This window comes from Drosophila serrata, unplaced genomic scaffold (genome assembly GCF_035046125.1).
Source record: "Drosophila serrata isolate PLE 108 unplaced genomic scaffold, ASM3504612v1 contig_23, whole genome shotgun sequence".
Taxonomy (NCBI): Eukaryota; Metazoa; Arthropoda; class Insecta; order Diptera; family Drosophilidae; genus Drosophila; species Drosophila serrata.
Window position 1 is genome coordinate 1,824,826 of NW_028256921.1, and position 18,702 is coordinate 1,843,527.

The following is an 18,702-nucleotide window of genomic DNA, read 5'->3' on the forward strand; positions in this document are numbered from 1 at the left end:
TACATAAATCAATTTTAGATTAAAAATATTTATTAAACTTTAATCCCATTATAATATGGAGATTAATCGGTGCTCCTTGGATAGCTGACTCATTGTGTTGTTGTTTATATAATCCATATATGCAAATCGTTCTGCGTTTTTTTCTTGTTTCTTTTGTTTTATAATCACTGGAATGACTTTCCCATAAATTCCAGTTAGAAAAAATAAACAAAAATATTTTGTAATTGTGTTATCAAAGAGTAAAGTTGATTTTCTTTGGCTTGTTTATTTGTTTACATTGAGCAATGTGCTGTTGTTGTTCTGGCGAAATATGTGTGCATGTAATTATGATAATAAAGTGCAGTAAAACAACAAATAACGAATAAAGAAAAACGAAAACAAAGGACAATTAACAATGAGGAGAGCTGAAGTTTGCTTGGCAACGCACCAAAAAGGGGTTTGTCAGGGGGTTTTCAGAGCGGGAGCTTTTTATTTTTTAGAGTCTGATGGGGCTTATCAACTTAAGTTAATCGCTGTTCTCGGTTTATATATAAACAATTTTATGTGCATACTTGAATATGACGAGGGGGCCATATAGATAGGCGATACACGATCCATTTGACGTTCTTCTAATATAACAATTATGGCATCCTAGCCCTGTCCCATTCCTTTCTGTTTCGAATTTAACACGGAAAAGTACTTAGTACACTTGCAAGTACACTAGTGGTCAAGCTAATAGGAAATCTGAAGTGCCAAAGCTTGTATACTCTTGCAGCTTGAAATTGGATCACTAGGAATTAATACAATATTCATGCACCTATACACTTTATATTTACACTTGTACATTCACCGTTTTGAATTTTCCTCTATTTTTAACAATCGTTTGTTTGGGAGCTATGTGATATAGTAGTCCGATTTTCATTAAATTTTACAAAAAATTCTACATTAATATACTACGGCTATATTCTAAATTTAATGAAAATCGGTTGCAAACTGGAAAAGTTAGTCTTTTTTTTCTTAAAATCTTCCGATCGTTCCTATGGCAGCTTTATATATGTTTATATATAGTCCACCGATTCGCCCTTCTTCGACTTATGTACTAGTAAATTTATATAGAAAAATAACCCCATAGTTTGAATGAAATAGCTTAAATTTGTTCCAAAACAAATCTCACACTTCCGTGCATATGATTCCCAACTTGTTCTAACATCCCCGGAACGAAGTGACTGCTGCCGGCCACGTCTCAGGAATGTGTTGTGTTACAAAAGTTGCAAGTCATTGTTTACTAGTGTTCAAAGTTGGTAACTGATCATACATACTTACTGATCATAGTTACTTACTGGTCATAGTTAATCACTGGTCTTAGATACTTTGTGTTCAGAGTTAATTATTGGTCATAAATACTTACTGTTCAGATTTACTTACTGCTCATACTTAATTACTGATCATAGTTATTTACTTGTCATAGATACTTACTGCTCAGAGTTACTTAGTGCTCATAATTACTTACTGCTTATAGTTTTTTACTGGTCATAGATACTTACTGATCATAGCTACTTATGGATCATAGTTACTTACTGGTCATAGATACTTACTGTTTAGAGTTACTTAATGTTTATAGAAACATACCGATCATAGATAATTGCTGATCATAGTTTAATGAATCGTCCGATTGTTCCTATGTCAGCTATATATATGTATATATAGTCCACCGATTCGCCCTTCTTCGAATTATATACTAGTAAAATTATATAGAAGAATAGCCCCATAGTTTGAATGAAATAGCTTAAATTTGTTCCAAAACAAATCTCGCACATCTGTGCCTATGATTCCCAACTGGTTCTCACCTCCCCGGAACGAAGTGACTGCTGCCGGCCACCTCTCAGGCATGTGTTGTGTTTCAAAAGTTGCAAGTCATTGTTTACTAGTGTTCAAAGGTAGTAACTGGTCATAGATACTTACTAGTCAAAGATGCTTACTGATCATAGTTACTTACTGGTCTTAGATACTTAGTGTTCAGAGTTACTTACTGCTCATACGTAATTACTGATCATAGTTAATTACTGGTCATTGATACTTACTGATCATAGCTACTTATAGATCGTAGTTACTTACCGGTCTTAGATACTTAGTGTTCAGAGTTAATTATTGATCAAGAATATATATACTTTATATGGTCGGAGTTGCCTCCTTCAATGAGTTGCAATCTCCTGACTGAAATTATAATGCCCTTCATGGGTATAAAATATGATCTGTATTTAATATAAATTTATATTCAATATATTTATTCAAATGATTTAAAGTAATAGTGCCGTTTGTACTTATTATTATGACCACAATTGTGCCTGTGTGCAAAGTTCACTTTAGCTAAGCGTTTTATATTATTATTTTTGATTAATTAGGCAATTTGCTTGAACTTTTTGTTGTTGCCTGTTTTCCCACTGATAAGATTGGCTCATGATTTCTCGTGTGGTGCGGTGCGCACGTGTGGTGGCTCAGTAGTTTGCATTAGTTGTAGTAATGCCACTCCCACTTCCACCCACTTCCGCCCACGGATCGCAACAAGGTCACTCTCTTGACAATTAGTGGTTGGATTTGTGGCGACAACTTGACATTCATCATCAGCCCACTCTTCGTTCGATCGATTTTTTATTACCGAAAGTGAATCCAAAGTGAATGGGGAGAGTGAGAGAGAGTGACTCAAACTACTTGATTGTGGCAATCATTTTTGTCAAGTGCTTTGATATTTCATCATTTATTTGCTAATGGGAGTATCTATAAGACTATCTTTTATCAAATTTCATTAAACAATCATTGAATTTGCTAAGCAATTTAAGATAGTTGATAGATTGTTAACTAAGAAAATGACTTGACCATTTTATAGATAATTCCCATTTAAGAATTGTAATTAATACATACACTTTTCCTCTGAAAGCAGGTTATGATTAAAATTTGTGGTTTTTATATCAGGCTTTGAGGGGATTTGTATTTGCACTTAATCCTTTCGTAATCTCTGGAACGCAGTTCTTTGTTCAATTCCAGGGTGTTCCATAAATAACTAATCTGGAACGATTGTTAATGGAATTAGTATCATCGTTTCAAAGTCTCGAAAAATCGCATCCGATCTTGCTTTTCATTGTTTTCCACATGTGACGCACACTGGCCTGCCTGTCATATAATTGGGTTAAATAATTATCATATAATTGCCGCTCTAATGATACCAGTAAATACACAAACACACACAAAGTTCATGCCTAATCCGCACGAATATTGATTGTTTTAATTTAGAAATATATATTATTTACTTATATTTATCAGTTTCTATAACATATTTGCTTGATTATCGAATATTTACCATGGCTTTAAGTAGTAGGGTAGTAGGTGTGAGGTGTGAGTTGTGCCAGGAGGTGTGAGTTGGTGTGTTACTTAGCGGGGTTGGGCATTCACTAATCGCGTGTTGCCTTTTACCACCATTTCCTTTACTCTTCCCCCTAAATTTTTACTTGTTTCGCCTTTCCGTTTGGTTTTTCCTCTGACTCTGCATCACCCAACCCCCTCAATGCATGATTTTCCATAGCTGGCTGGCGCCTCTTTCTTTGGCTTTTCACCATTTTAACGGTCTTTGTGTGCCATTATTTCCCTTTGTTGCTTCTCTCATTGTCTCTCTGTTTATCGATTGGCCAGGAAAATTGCATTCAAACACAGCAGAGGTCGAGTTAATAGTAACACCATATCTATGGTTACATTATAAAACTATGTTTATAGAGTTTAAACAGATTAGTATTAAATATTTTCCACTTGAAGAATGATAGTATGTTTAATGACTAATAAAGCCTTTGTTATCGTGCTGTAAATAATGATAGACACTGTGTTTATTCAGTTTTAATCTTTGAATAGATAAATAGGAATAAAACCAGATTAAAGAGTGTCAACAATGGAAAGATATTTGTGATCAACAAATCTTTCCTTTGTTTCTTTTCTTTTTTGACAACCGGTTTAAGGTGGTTTATCGTTATCGTTATCGCTAAAATCGAAGCCAGCTGTGTGCTATCGAAGTCATATGCCTGCCTTTGGTCGTTGATCGCCGCTGGTGTGATGTGATGATGATGATGATGTGCGGTCTGTCATGGGTTAATTGCCTTGGTCAGCTCTAATTATTGATTGCCGCATCGGTCATTAGCAGGAGATAGCGATAACAGTGCACAAGCTGCTTCTTGGGCTTAATTTTGTGCTGCTTTTATTTCCTATTTTTATTTGTATTTGTATTTTGATATATAAATAATGAATGTGCCTCCCGCGGCGCTTACTACTCTTTGTTGGTATTCCTTTGTATTCTTTTGGTATCCTCGAGTCTTTGGCAAATATAAGCACAATTTTCCTGGGGCCATTCTTTTTCGTTCTCCTTTCTTCTTTCGACATAAATGAAATGTAAATATTTCACAGTTTTTCTTTTGTTTTTCCCCCCAATTAAATTTATATTCTATGCTCTTGTTATAGTTTTCACTTTCACTTTCACTGGGCGGCCATCAGATGGCGCTGCTCTTACAGCAACAGGCGGCGGTGGGACGTTGGAATTGAAACGAAATGATGTATTTTTGGGTCTCCCTGCAAATTGGGTCTTTATTTTTAGTGCATTCTCTTTAGTTTATTTGCTGTTTTTCATTTCACTTTCGATGCCGCGTCGTCTCGTAATTTTATTTTTAGTTTCAATTCGGTTTCATAGCCTAGACCCAAAAAAAAAATACAAAGGCACGGAACGAGTGGGAATCTTGTGGAACACAACAAATGTTAACATTCTGAATCAATAATTCTCAGCTGTAAAAATAACCAGGAAAAACATGTCTCGGGGCAATTACATTGTTAATACCGCGGTAAATGTCAGGGCGCATTATCGACATGCAAGTTCAAGACCAAACAAACAACCAAGAGACCCACACAGTATTCCCCTTTTTTCTCAGACCCCCAGAAGGGGGCCCGCCTCCTCAACTCGGAAGCCCAAGCACTTAAGTCCGGCCCCAGCTCATTTGCTATTCAAATTGGAGTCGACTCGAAACTGGATCCCCGGCACGTGGAGAACAGTGCAAGTCTCCGGACCCGGCGCCAAATGAAAATTTTATTCCACAAATAATTGCTGTACGAGAATGGGAAATGGCCGGGAAAGTCTTGAGGAATACTCTTTAAAATGATCAGATATAAGAAAACCTCATTATTATTTTACTTTAACCATGTTTAGAATGCCTTTAAAAGCGTCTTAATAGATTAGACCAACATGCTTTAGCTTCTTCTTAATATTTACTTAAAAGAAATACTTTCATAAGCTATATTTGTTCCATTCAGTACATTCTTATCCTAAAACGTTTAGTGTCCCCTTCAAAGACAGGGTATTTGTAATAACTTATAGGTATTAGTTATTAGAGAAGAGAAAGGGAATAATGGGGTTGCGTCTAGTCTAAGCTCAATGCCAAGTCGATAAAAATAAAAGCAAGTACCGCAGTGGTGGTAAGAAAAAAAGGGTTGCTTCAACTAGCGTTTGGGGCGTTTATACTATATAATAATCGTCAAGGTAAAATGTCAGTTAAGGCGAAAGTCAAAGTCAAAGTCGCGCATGGGTTAACCAAAGAAAGTTTGAAAAAGTTGATGGAGGGCAGCAACACGACACGACACGAAGGGTCTGGAGAAAATTGTTCAGTGAGATGATTTAAAATTCTGGTTAGTTGGTTGAGCAGGCACATAGAAAGGTGAAAGGGCGTGGATTATTGACATGTTTACCTGCAAGTCATAATTTGCGACGCATTTCTATAATGCCTCCACAAAGAGACCAATTTCGTTATTTTATTTGTTTGGATATTTACTATAAATAGCTATTCTTTTTATCTTTATGTATATATATATCATTTATGTACTTGAAATGAATTTATAAGTTTAAAAAAGAATTGAAAGCAAAGGACACGTTGTACAGGATGCACCCTGTAGCTCCTGGAAAGCCCTGTTGATTAAGATGTGCAGGAAACATCCTGTAGCTTCAGCAAGACCAACAGGGTGTGCTTGTTGGTTAAATTTGGTCCTTTTGTACTTCAGTAAATGTGCAATACCTACCAATTTGCCTTAACGAACATATGTTCCCTTAGAGAAACAAGCTCTGGAAGGAGCCAGCACCCTGTGTGGCGGAATATGGCTTAGTTTGCTCTGTTGGATTAACCCCCCAGTAGTTCGAGGGTGTGGGTTCTTCTCGTTTTGCTTCTTCTCCATCATTATTTTCCTTTTTTTCCTTTGTTTCTGCGACATTGCATGACCTAACCAACTAAGCCAACAAACTGATCTAAGCACCCTCCGTAATGCCCCATTCTGGCCCTCTCTTCCCCTACCAGCCACTTTACCACACTTGTCATCGTCGGGAAACCGCTTTCAACCTGAAACCGTATATGAGGGGGAAATGGACAGGGACAGGGACAGGGACAGACGGAGACAGGGACAGACGGAGACAGAGACAGAGAGAGAGAGAGAGACCCGGCGACTCATGCAATAATTGTGTTGTTGTTGTTGCCTTTATGGGTCTCGTCTTTGGTCTATTGCGCACTGTCGTCTGCTGACCATAATATAATATGTGTGTGTGTGCTGTGTGTTCTATTTTGTGTGTTTTTTTTTGTTAATGTTTACCTTCTATACGTTTACCGTTGTTCTTTAGGTGGTACTTTTAGCTTCTTCCATTTCATTTCAATTCATTTTGACTTGCTTGGGACACTCCTCTAATTTGCGGTAATGCGTCGTTGTCCTCGAAATCGCGTTCTCCTCGAATCACCTATCATTCTCCTGTGGTCCTTCGTTCATTCCCCTTTTTCCTCTGAAGCGTTCCATAGTGCGGCATTATCCTGTTTGAATTCCATTAGTGTTGGGTGGAGGGGATAAAATGCAAAGTACATATTGCCGCAGTCGGTAAATAGTACTAACATTAATTTGACGTCGCAGATTAAATTGCTTGTCTGCCATTGGAAATTTTTCATTAATATGCTAAGGATATTGATTTTAGTATTGTCTATTATATGATATTAAGATTTTAGTGTATTGTTTTGAAGTGATATTCGGTTTAATACCATTTAAGCTGTTTCTTATTTTTAGCCGATCAGCTGTTTTTCATGAGTTGCTTAATTTATATTTATATTCTTGTTGACTTAACACCTTCGCACTTTAACGCTCCTGATAAATGTGTGCAGTTGTAAATTAAGCTGAAAAAGCAAAACAACTTAGCCATATGCATAAATAAATAAAATGGGCTCTCCGACCCTATTATTGTTGTTGTTGTTTTCTTTTATTATTTTTGTTGTTTTACTTTTGTTTTTTGGCCGATAAAAAGCCATTTTAAGGTGCTGATAAGATTAAGGCAAGAATAAGAGCAGGCTACGGAAGCTTATCAGCAGATATTGCCTTCTCTCTCTCGCTCCAGAAACTGCAGCTATTCCATTCCATTTCATTCCGTTCTACAGGAGGCATGGGTTTCAGTTCCAAAAGCGTCGACGCATTCTGCTCAGTCGCATCTCGCTCGCTCTCTCTCTCTCTCTTGAGTAGTGTTCCATTTGCCGTTCGTTCCGCTGACCCGCTGGGACGCCGTGTGCGTCAGCGATAATAACTTTTGGAACGAACTCTCCCCATATGCTGAGTGTTTCAATCTCTCTGTTTCAGTTTCAGTTTCTCAATATCTCGACTTCTCGCATTCCAAGTTCTCAGTTCTCAGTTCATTCGCAACCTCAAAGGCGGACGCACATGTTGCACGCAAAAAATATAAAATCAAATCAAATCAAAATAAATAAATAAAACTGAAGAAAGCAGACAAGACAGACAGTCAGGCAAAGTAGCGAAATATCCAATCTCACATCTCTCTCTATATCTTCTCTGTGTTTGGTGTGTGTGTGCTTTTTGTTTTCCTTTTTTTGTGGTGTCAAAAAATAACAAAATCAAATTAAGAAACGCAAAATGCTGAGCTAAATTTAGCCCGGTCCAAAAGGAAAAAGACAATAAACCAAAAAATGTTTGAAAATGCAGCAAAAACGGCAACAACAACAACGGCGGCTGTTGTTTAAAAATCAGCACTAATTTATTTTCAATTCTAACAAGAGCAGGCAATGTGACTGAAAAGCACGAAAAATCAACGCTAAAAACGATTAAAAACGCATTGGAGTGAAACGCTCCAAAAAAATATAAAAACCCCAACAAAATAAAAGGGAAAAAATCTATAAAAATAAACCGTGAGACATTTGGTAATAATTTAACCCACAAACTTAATACTCTAACAAAAAATAGTAGAGTATTTGAAAAAGAGTAATTGAAAACCTGATGGCAACAACAACAACGGCAGCGACAGCAGCAGCAGGCGCTGCGCCAGCGCTAAATCAACTGTCCACCAATCAAAATACAACAATATATAACCACAATAACAATAATATAAATAATAATAATTGTAGCAGCAATAACAATAATAATAACAATAATAACAACAGCAATGTGGTCGTAATTAGCCAACCCATCAAAATCCCTCTAAGCGAACGCTTCTCCTCACAAACCTCCACGGGATCAGCGGACAGCGGTGTTATTGTTTCCAGTGCATCGCAACAGCAATTGCAGCAACTTCAGTTGCAGCTTCCCCCGCCCCGCAGCAGCAGCGGCTCCCTGAGTCTGCCCCAAGCGCCACCCGGTGGCAAGTGGCGCCAACAGCAGCAGCAGCAGCAGCGTCAGCAACTTTTGCTCAGTCAAGATAGTGGCATTGAAAATGGAGGAGGAGGAGGAGGAGGTGGAGGTACCACCAGCGGAGGCGGCGGAGGAGGAGCTATGCGCAAGAAGCCAGCCAAGGATCACACGACAGCCACCTCCAATACATCCTCATCGGCTGCCTCCAAGGAGTCGGGACAATCCAGCAGCGAAAGCCTGGGCAGCAATTGCTCAGAGATCAATCCCGAGGAGGCGCCACATCGTGTGCGTGCCTCATCCGCTTTGGAGCTGAGCAGCAGCGGCAGTGCGGATCATCATCATCATCATAGTGCCCAGGTCAGTGGCGTTGGCAGTGCCAATATCCTGCGGAGTCGCATCAAGTACAAGAGTACCAATAGCACTGGGACTCAAGGATTCGATGTGGAGGATCGCATTGATGAGGTGGATATATGTGACGACGATGTGGATGTGGATGATGACGATGATGATGATGATGATGTAGTCGATGTTGATGATGAGGAAGATGATGGTGTCAATGTGGATGATGTTGAGGAGGTGGACAACCAATCGGATAGTCAATCTGGCATCATTATAAACCTAAAGAGCAGCAGTCAACCGGCAGAGGAGGCACTCAAGCTCAAGAAGAAACAACAACAGCAGCAGCTGGAGGAGGAGAAGGAACCGCAGGAGCAGCAGGTGGGTAGCTCCAGGCTCCTGCCTCCAGATCAGGCTCAACTTACAGTGGCCGCTGCCTTGGCCCGGCGACGGGATGCCAAGAGCTTGGCCACCGATGGGCATATCTACTTTCCCCTGCTCAAGATCAGCGAGGATTCACACATTGATTCGAAGCTGATCAATCGCAAGGATGGACTGCAGGATACCATGTATTATTTGGATGAGTTTGGCAGTCCCAAGCTAAGGGAGAAGTTTGCCAGGAAACAGAAGCAACTCCTGGCCAAGCAACAGAAGCAGCTGATGAAGCGGGAGCGACGGAGTGAGGAGCAGCGGAAGAAGCGCAACACCACCGTCGCCTCCAATCTGGCGGCCAGCGGGGCCGTGGAGGATGGTATGACCAAAGAGGATGAACCACACTGTGATACTAGCTCTAAGAGCAAACATAACTCGGTACCCAATCCACCAAGCACCACCACCATTCATCATCATCATCAGCAGCATCTCGTGGTGGATGTGGAGGAGGATGTGGATGCCGGCTCAGATGAGGCCGTGAAGATGCGCCGTCATAGCCACGACAACCATTACGATAGAATACCCAGCACCCGCCCCAAAAAGGATCACCAGTCGCAGGACACTGCCGCCGGCGAGGATATCGAGCAAGGAGCCGAGCCCAATCTCGAGGGAGACGCCGATGGCGATAGCGATGAGAGTGGCGAGAATGTTAAGACTGCCAAATTGGCCAGAACACAGTCCTGCGTCAGTTGGACCAAAGTGGTGCAAAAGTTTAAGAACATTTTAGGTAAACCTACTCTTATTAATGTTTAAAAGAAAAGGGAAAATTATATGGGATCAAAGTGGTGCAAAAGTTTAAGAACATTTTAGGTAAACCTACTTTTGTTAATGTTTAAAAGAAAAGGGAAAATTATATAGGATCAAAGAGGTGCAAAAGATTAAGAACATTTTAGGTAAACCTACTTTTGTTAATGTTTAAAAGAAAAGGGAAAATTATATGGGATCAAAGTGGTGCAAAAGTTTAAGAACATTTTAGGTAAACCTACTTTTGTTAATGTTTAAAAGAAAAGGGAAAATTATATAGGATCAAAGAGGTGCAAAAGATTAAGAACATTTTAGGTAAACCTACTTTTGTTAATGTTTAAAAGAAAAGGGAAAATTATATGGGATCAAAGTGGTGCAAAAGTTTAAGAACATTTTAGGTAAACCTACTTTTGTTAATGTTTAAAAGAAAAGGGAAAATTATATAGGATCAAAGAGGTGCAAAAGATTAAGAACATTTTAGGTAAACCTACTTTTGTTAATGTTTAAAAGAAAAGGGAAAATTATATGGGATCAAAGTGGTGCAAAAGTTTAAGAACATTTTAGGTAAACCTACTCTTATTAATGTTTAAAAGAAAAGGGAAAATTATATAGGATCAAAAGCTTGTGAAATAGTTTCAAAAACTATATAGAAATTGCTTTTGAAAGGGTTTAAGATGTTGATATTATTATGATCTATTACAAACCAGTAGTTGCTTCAAATATGCCTCGTAATTTATTATTTCCCCTAGAATTTGCTTAATAAATGAATCCTCTTGCGGAAAGCTTTATTAATCATATATAATTATTAATAAAAAATACAGAAAGGCAATTAAATCTCTAATAAAGATAAAATCTGAACCAGAAGCTATCTATTAATGATTAACGATTCCTCTCATAATTTATGAATGTTCTTGTGGAAAACTTTATTACTCATAGATAATTATTTAAAAAAAATCAGTGTCAATTAAATCAATTTAAATTCAATCATTGTAGCCATAAAACTGCTGTAAATTATATATTGTATGAGGCATAATTTTGAAACCATTAACTAAAAGTAAATGTTTATATAATTATATATAATTTTGAACTATTACATATTTCACATTCAAGGCCTAAACAATTTTGGCCTAAATGTATCTAGCTAAGATAATTGACTCCAAAATACATACACAGCCAAGACTTTTGCTTAGCCAAGGTTTAGATTAACTTTATATAGTATATATTTTATTGTTCCTAACATGATTTACTAACAAATTTTCCTTTTTTCTTTCCCTTTCTAGGTAAGTGTTGAATGAATGGATAGAAATTCCTCAAAAAACTCCCTTCTCCTGATGATTATCGGGTGAGATTGTTCTATGTACACACACATATTTATATATATTCACATAGATAAGTATTATTATTATGATGATTCTTTTGGGTATGGAAAATTTTCGGGGATTTAAATGGAAAGTGATAAGTGATAAGTGATATTTGTGTGTGAAAATTCTTGATTCGTTTATGAATGAAATTATGGGAATGACAATTGTTTACTTCCTGGAAAAGTACTTTAATAATTTATGAGATTATTTATACATATATGTATATGGGTCGTTGAACGAGTGCACTTTTCTGATAGCTTTGTCAAGTTTTATTTTATTTTTTTTTTGTTGTTCCTTCCATCTCATTCTCTGTGTGCGATAAAACAAAAGGCAAAAGTTATATATCAGAGCGGAAATGTTCAGGGATCTCTTCCCTGTGCTTATTGCCCATATAAAAGGCGATCTTGTCTTTATTGTAAAAAAAAGGAAGATAAGACGGAAAAAAACTGGGAATTTTCTCTACAACAGGCCATATTATGTTCAGTTGTTGCATTTTCCTTGCTTCTGTGATAAGAAAAGGAGGAGCTCAGGGCATTAGCTCATGTTGATTCTTTCTCGTACTTTACACATTATACTTTATGACTGGCAAACTTTGGATTAAAAACATATATGTATAATATAAAATATACATACTTAAAACGTGTCTGATAGTACAAAAGAGTCCACGTTACTTAGTATTAAATACGCAAAAGATGACAGGGAAAATGAGTTGACCAAAAATAATTCAATATAATTATGACAGTAATCTTTGTTCTATATTTAAAAGGTGTTATTTAAGTAGGGTTTCCAATTACACTTTTGCTCTTACATACTTAATTATTACATATAGTGTTTACTGTTTGTGTTGCATCATTTTGGAATCTTGTACCCGTGGCAGTTTAGCGAAGCGTTAATAACACTGCTCTGTGAAAAATAACAAAGGGCCCCCCTTGCATTACAATATATATTATTTTTAAAGTACTTTATGGCACACAGCGAAGGCACTATGTCGCAGCGTGCTTGTCACCTGTTTGTATCAGTTCCAGTCTCAGTTTTAGTCTCATTTCCAGCCTCAGTTTCCCCATCCCTTCCGTCTTTCCCTAAACTCATCTCATTTAACAACAGCTACAAATGTTTTGCTGTCTCAGTTTCCATCCGGCCAGAGTCGTATAAATGATTTGCAGCTTTCACAGATGCTAAGTGATAAGAATATGGCTGATAGAGCCTTTTGGCGCTGATAATAGGGCCTATACAGAGGGAAAAATTGGGTTAAGTTTAACCTAAAAGAGTTCTCTAGTTGGATTGAAGTTAAATGAAGAAATGTGAGTGTCTAAATTCAAAATTTTAATCAGAGAAAAATATTAATTTAAAGTTATAGGAAGAAGGAAATTGGGCAATATAAAAATTAGATGAGTTACGCTCAACTAAAAATGTGCTTCAAAAGAAGAAAGGGAAATAGAAAAGGTTATTCACTAAGTTTTAAAGTTAAAAGAGGAATTGACAGTTTAGAAATTAAATTATAGCAAAATATATTCAAAGGAAAATATAACAATAAGATGAGTTACGCTATTCGAAAACAGAGTGGTTCTAAACTTATGTTGAACTTATTGTATATATACATATATTTGTGCTCTAAACTATATAATTTATAAAAAGCTATAATAGTTAAATAGCTTTTACAAATTATTAACCAAGAAGGTGTTTAAATCTTGAATGGCTTCTTGAAATCCATCTTTAGTGGAGTAAAACCATCTCAACAAATAAAACTATATAGTTATAGATCACATCACTATTTCACACTCTATAATTATTATATATACACACACCTTAATGGGGGAGTGATCCGAATCTAGATCGGATTTGGGGAATTGGGGATTTGGGAGCAGAGATTACCCGGTCCAAAGTTGTTGCTGTTGTCATTTCGTGGGACAATCACGCGCTTCTCGTCTCATTCAGCGGATGACAGGGCAAAAAAGCACAAAAAAACACACACTTTTCCAAAAATATCAAAGCCAACAAAACATGCTACATATATTGAGCTCGTGAAATGATTTCTTTTGCGTTCAAATACACCGGAATATATGTATTGAAATACATGTTTATATAAATAAATATATATTTAGAAGACTTGTGTGCGTATTCACTAAATTTGTGACCAAAAAAATGGAGGCGTGTCTCTCATGTTGTCGATGTTGATGTCTTTTTTTATTTCTTGTTCTGGTCGTGTGTGTGTTGTTTTGCAACCTCCCTCCCCCCTTTTACTGCCCTGCCTTAATTTTATTTTTTTAGCCATTGATTTGAGGCGAAAAAATATGTTTTTTTGTTATTTCTTTACTTGGCTCTGCTGGGGGGGTTGGTGGGTAGAGATAACGATTTAGATTTTGATTTCGGTTTTCGAAGAGGGGATGGCAACAGCAGCTTCATCAATAGCAGCTGTTTAGCTGTTTTATTAAATTTTTTATTTTACTATTTAAAACAGGATTTACTCACAGTCTTTTAGTCTCTTCTACAGCTGTTGCTGTGCTAATTTTATGATCAAGTAATTAAGGGTAAATCATCGAAAAGATACTTCTTAAAAGATAAGTTGTTAGGAAGAAGATACTCTCATAGATACTTACTTTTTAATCTAGTTATTAAGGGGGAAAATCTTCTAAAAGATACTTATCTTATGAACAATTGGTTGAACAATTGATACTTCTTTTATGATCAAGTTATTAAGAGAAAATATTCTCAAAGATACATTTTTTATCACGAAGTTATTAAGGGGTAAAATCATCTAAAAGATACTTTTTTAATGATCAAGCTTCTTGAGAAAAATCTTTTTGAAGATACTTTTTTAATAAAAGATATTAAAAGGAAGGAATAAGAGGAAGTTAATTTAAAAGATACTTCTTTTATGAGAATTTTCTTGAGTGGAAAATCCTCTTAAAGATACTACTTAATGATTAAGTTATTAAGGGTAAGTCTTCAAAAAGATACATATTTTTTTAGAAAATAAAGTGAATATCATCTAAAAGATACTCCTTTTATAATAAAGTTATTAATTTGAAAATCTTCTAAAAGATACATCTGTTATGATCAAGTTATTATACGAAAATTCCCTAAAAGATACTTAATTTATGAACATATAAGAAAAATCATCCAAAAGATACTTATTGAAGGAAAAATGCACTCACAGATACTTTTTCTAAAAGTGAAAAGAGAATAGAGAGAGAGAGAGTGAGATAGAGAGAGAGAGAGAGAGAGAGCAACCTGTTGTGTTGCATTTACACTACATTTTCGAATTATTGAATAATAAATTGTGTATAAATTATAAACAGTTTTTATCTCGATGCCTTTTAAGATATTTTTGGATGCAAAAAGCAAGAAATAGAAAAGAAAAGATACGAAAAATGTATGTTGAGGAATTTTAAAGGTTTTTATTTCCTTTTTCTTTCTTGTTTTTTTTTTGTGAAACGAATTAAACGGTTTATAAATAGTTTATAATCTTTATTTTGCATCTATCGACTGGCTAGATGGGCCAATAAAGATTTGAAAAGGCGATTTATACAGAGTTTATATATATACATACATATATACAATGGAAATATTATGGGGAATTAATAGCAATGGCATATCATCAATGATAATTGAATGTTAAATGTGTGTTGTTTGTGTGCTTAAAATTCCATTGATTAAAGATAAGCAGGCTTCACTGTACTCTGCCGACGATCTCCCCAAAGTCACATGTTATTTTTTTGCTCAGCTGTTTTTCGTCTTTGCTTTTATTTTATATTATATTACTAATTTGTTTTTGTTTTAGAAACTTGAATTTAGCTATACGCTTGGGCTTATTGTTTAAACAGCTGCAAAATGGAAGAGAGTTTTGGCTATAGTTTTTGGTCTCTCTCTTTCTTTGGCTCTCTTTTTTATCGATTTCTCTTATGCAAACAATGGCTTCTCCTTTTTGTTGTTGTTTCTTAACAACAATTTCTCTGCCTTTGCGTGATTTGTTGTTTTATTTTGTATTCTTGTTGTTTTTCTGTTGAATTCTTGGCACTTGGCTGGCTTCATGGCTACGACAAAAGAGTGCAGAAATACAGAGAGAGAAAAAATAAGAGCCCCCACCCAAAAGTATGCTTTAGCGGTAAATATTTTAGAAAATAATATATAGAGATCTCTCAGTGATAATGGCTGCCAAGTGTGATAAAGCCTGCAGATCGCAGATACCAAATGATATTGCCAAAAGTCTGCCTGCATCTCGTGATCTCCGCCCGCGTGGTGTCGTCATCTGGCCTAGTCAACCCTTATTCCCAACCCGAAAAATAAAAAATAAATAAAGAAATATAGTAAATAGTATAAAACTTTCTTCGAAAAGCCGAAGTTTAAATACCCTTGAAGTTTGCTATTTAATTATAGAATCGAATAAGATAAATCGATCATAAAATAAGTCAACTAAAATATTCACTTTCTTTTTAATCGATATTTACCGATATTTTTATATCATAGTTTTCTTGATAAATCAACGATTTAAAAACTCAATAACTCAGCCAAAAAAGGATTAATTTTTATTCGGAAAGCTGTCCTGTGTTAGTTTTTATTAGGTTAATAAATCTGCATACTCAATTTAATTAATAATTAAAATTTTTTTTTGCCAATTTTTGAACATTTTAACCCCTTATAAAATTTGCAAAAAATTTGAAGTTTTTCTTTTTCTTTCTAAGGCGTCTAGATCGATTCGGCTTTTGATGATGATCAAGAATATATATGATTTATAGGGTCGAAAATGATTCCTTCATATTATTACAAGCTTCTCACTAAAACTATAATACCCTGAAAGGGTATATAAAAAAATTAAGAAAAAATACAACAAAAATCGTTGGGTGATCGACAGGTAGCGACGTTAGCCAAAGAAAATAAAATGAAATCAATTTTAATTGAATTTACAATTTGAATTAAATAAACAGCATTGATAGTGTGTGTGCGTATATATAAATATATATAAAAAATATATAAATATATACAAATAAATATATAAATTAATGTATAAATATATATATGATTATATATATACAAATATATATAAGTATATATATTTTTAAATTTCCATCGAAGCTCAGCTAATGAAAAGGTGCAAGGTGAAAAATTGCTGCTGATTTTGATTGAAACAAATATATTAATCATATTTTTCTTATTTTAATGAGCTGTTGAAGGGCTTGTGATTTTTCCTTTAAATGCGTAATTTGTTTATAATTTAAAGGCAAATACTATACTACAGTTAAGGTTATTTCCAAACTAGATTGCATTTAAATTGCAACATTTCAAGGACCTTCTACCCTTATATACAATATATATTATCGATTCCAAAAAGCTTGATTTCCATCTGTTAAATTATAGGTTCTGTATAACCATTTGTTTTGAATGAGTTTCTAGGGCTCGAAATATATATGTATATTCATGGAATTTGAACTAGGAATAGGGGAGGAATAGAGAGTGTGTGGGTGTTGTGTTGTGTTGTGTTCCGTGTTGTGTGGGCGTGGGTTGTGTGTTTAATTTTAGCCAAAAGAGTTTTGTTAATTTGCTTTTGGCACGGCGATGACTCCATATGGCTTTATAGAGAGGCATTTACAGAGGGAGAGGTGTTGTTCTGATATATCCATAGATTTGGCCTGTTTTTCTTTTCTTTTTATTGCACTTTAACCTCCCGTCTTCGTCTTGCCACAAAAATGGCAACCCCTTTTAGCCCGGCCAAGTGGTGCCAACTGCTTGTATATCGATTAGTTTCCGTCGTCCGTTGGCGGCGGCACAACAAATTGCTTTCCCATTTGGACAGCTCCATGTGTCCCACCCACCCACCGCCCCCTTTTCCTTCTTCTTTTTCTCTTCGTTTTGGTATAGTTTTTCAATGTTTGTTAAAGGAGGGAAATGTGGTCTGTGCGTGGGTTGTGTACCTATTGATAATTTGATTGATTTAGCCGCTCGTAGCTCTGAATAAATTCAATTGATTAATGTGAGACCAAAGAGCTAAAATAGAAACGATGTACACCTGATGAATCGATCAAATCGATAAACGTAAATTGAATTGCCAGAGGGTAAAAGTGTTTGGTTAGCAAATATGCTAAGATGTGTCCTTTACTATCTATATAGATAGGTTAGAAACTATAGGGAGTATAGATAAAGATTAGCTTTAATATTTATTAACTATGGAATTAAATCGGTTTTTAAATTTCTAAAAGAATGAAAATAAATCGAAATATTTTGGCTATAAATTTTAGGGATTAATATTCCATAATCTATCGAATTAAATTTAATCTTTGTACTAAAGATGGAAACTGTAGGTAGTATTGATGTTTCCATATAAATGTAGATTAGTTTCAACATTTCCTAAACTATCAAAGAAAATTTATTTATATATGGAGAATAGTTATAACATTTCTTAAACTATCGAAATAAATCGATTAATGTATGGAACCTAAAGACAACTGGATGAAATTAATTTATATTGATCCATACACAAAATTGGTTGAATAATATACATTTAGTGAGACATTATAGATTACCAATATATAGAAGATACAGTAAGTCGCAGTAATTGTTAAGTTTAAAATTTTCCAATTTTCAAAACTTATTTCTAACCATCTCTCAATATTTCTTCTATTTTTTCCCCTGTGAGGCAATGAGAAACAATGTCAATGTCAGAAGCGGGTTAAATCTTCTTGGCCTTTTTTCGATTTCATTAAATTTGCGTTTTCTTCTTTTAATTTTTGTGGCATTTTGTTCTCTTTTAATTGCTTCTCTAAATTAAAATAAAATTTGATTACAATTTTTTGACTGCGTAAGCATTATGTACATAAATATCCTTTGATTTTGATTTTGATTTTGAATGCTCTTCTTCTGTGGCCCTTTCTTCGGGCTCTTCTGATTCTTCTGATTCTATACTCTTCGCTCTTCTTTTCTCTGCTCTGTCTCTTTCTCTCGATCGCATTGAACTGTCAGTTGTCAGTCGCATAGAAGAGTAAAGGGGGGCGTCATGTGGCACGATGCGCCACTAAGGGGGCGTGGCTGTCGCATGCTTGGCCACGCTTGGCTGCCACTGTCTGTCTGTCTTCTGTCGGTTTGGTTCTTTCTTCTCTGTGGCCTTGCAGACCGCAATTTTCCTGCAATTAAAAATGTGAAATCACCAAAAATTGCAACAAATTGCTCGAAATAATTA

At 35.6% G+C, this 18,702-nt stretch overlaps 1 protein-coding gene across 17 annotated transcripts in view; it reads left to right on the forward strand.

Moving 5' to 3' along the window:
* sgg (glycogen synthase kinase 3 beta homolog shaggy) overlaps positions 1 to 18,702 on the forward strand; it is a 66,920-nt gene that overhangs the window by 33,788 nt on the left and 14,430 nt on the right. For 5 of the 17 annotated variants that reach the window (XM_020950635.2, XM_086830785.1, XM_020950640.2 and 2 more), the window contains exon 1: positions 4,574 to 10,153. The exons of 9 other annotated variants lie outside the window; for them this stretch is intronic. In XM_020950635.2, coding sequence (XP_020806294.2) covers positions 8,308 to 10,153 — 1,846 coding nt within the window. In that variant the 5' untranslated portion in view covers positions 4,574 to 8,307. Of the gene's footprint in view, positions 1 to 4,573; positions 10,154 to 10,708; positions 10,735 to 18,702 lie in introns of those variants that run through there. 3 more of the 17 variants (XM_086830726.1, XM_020950637.2, XM_086830782.1) reach the window with 2 other exon arrangements.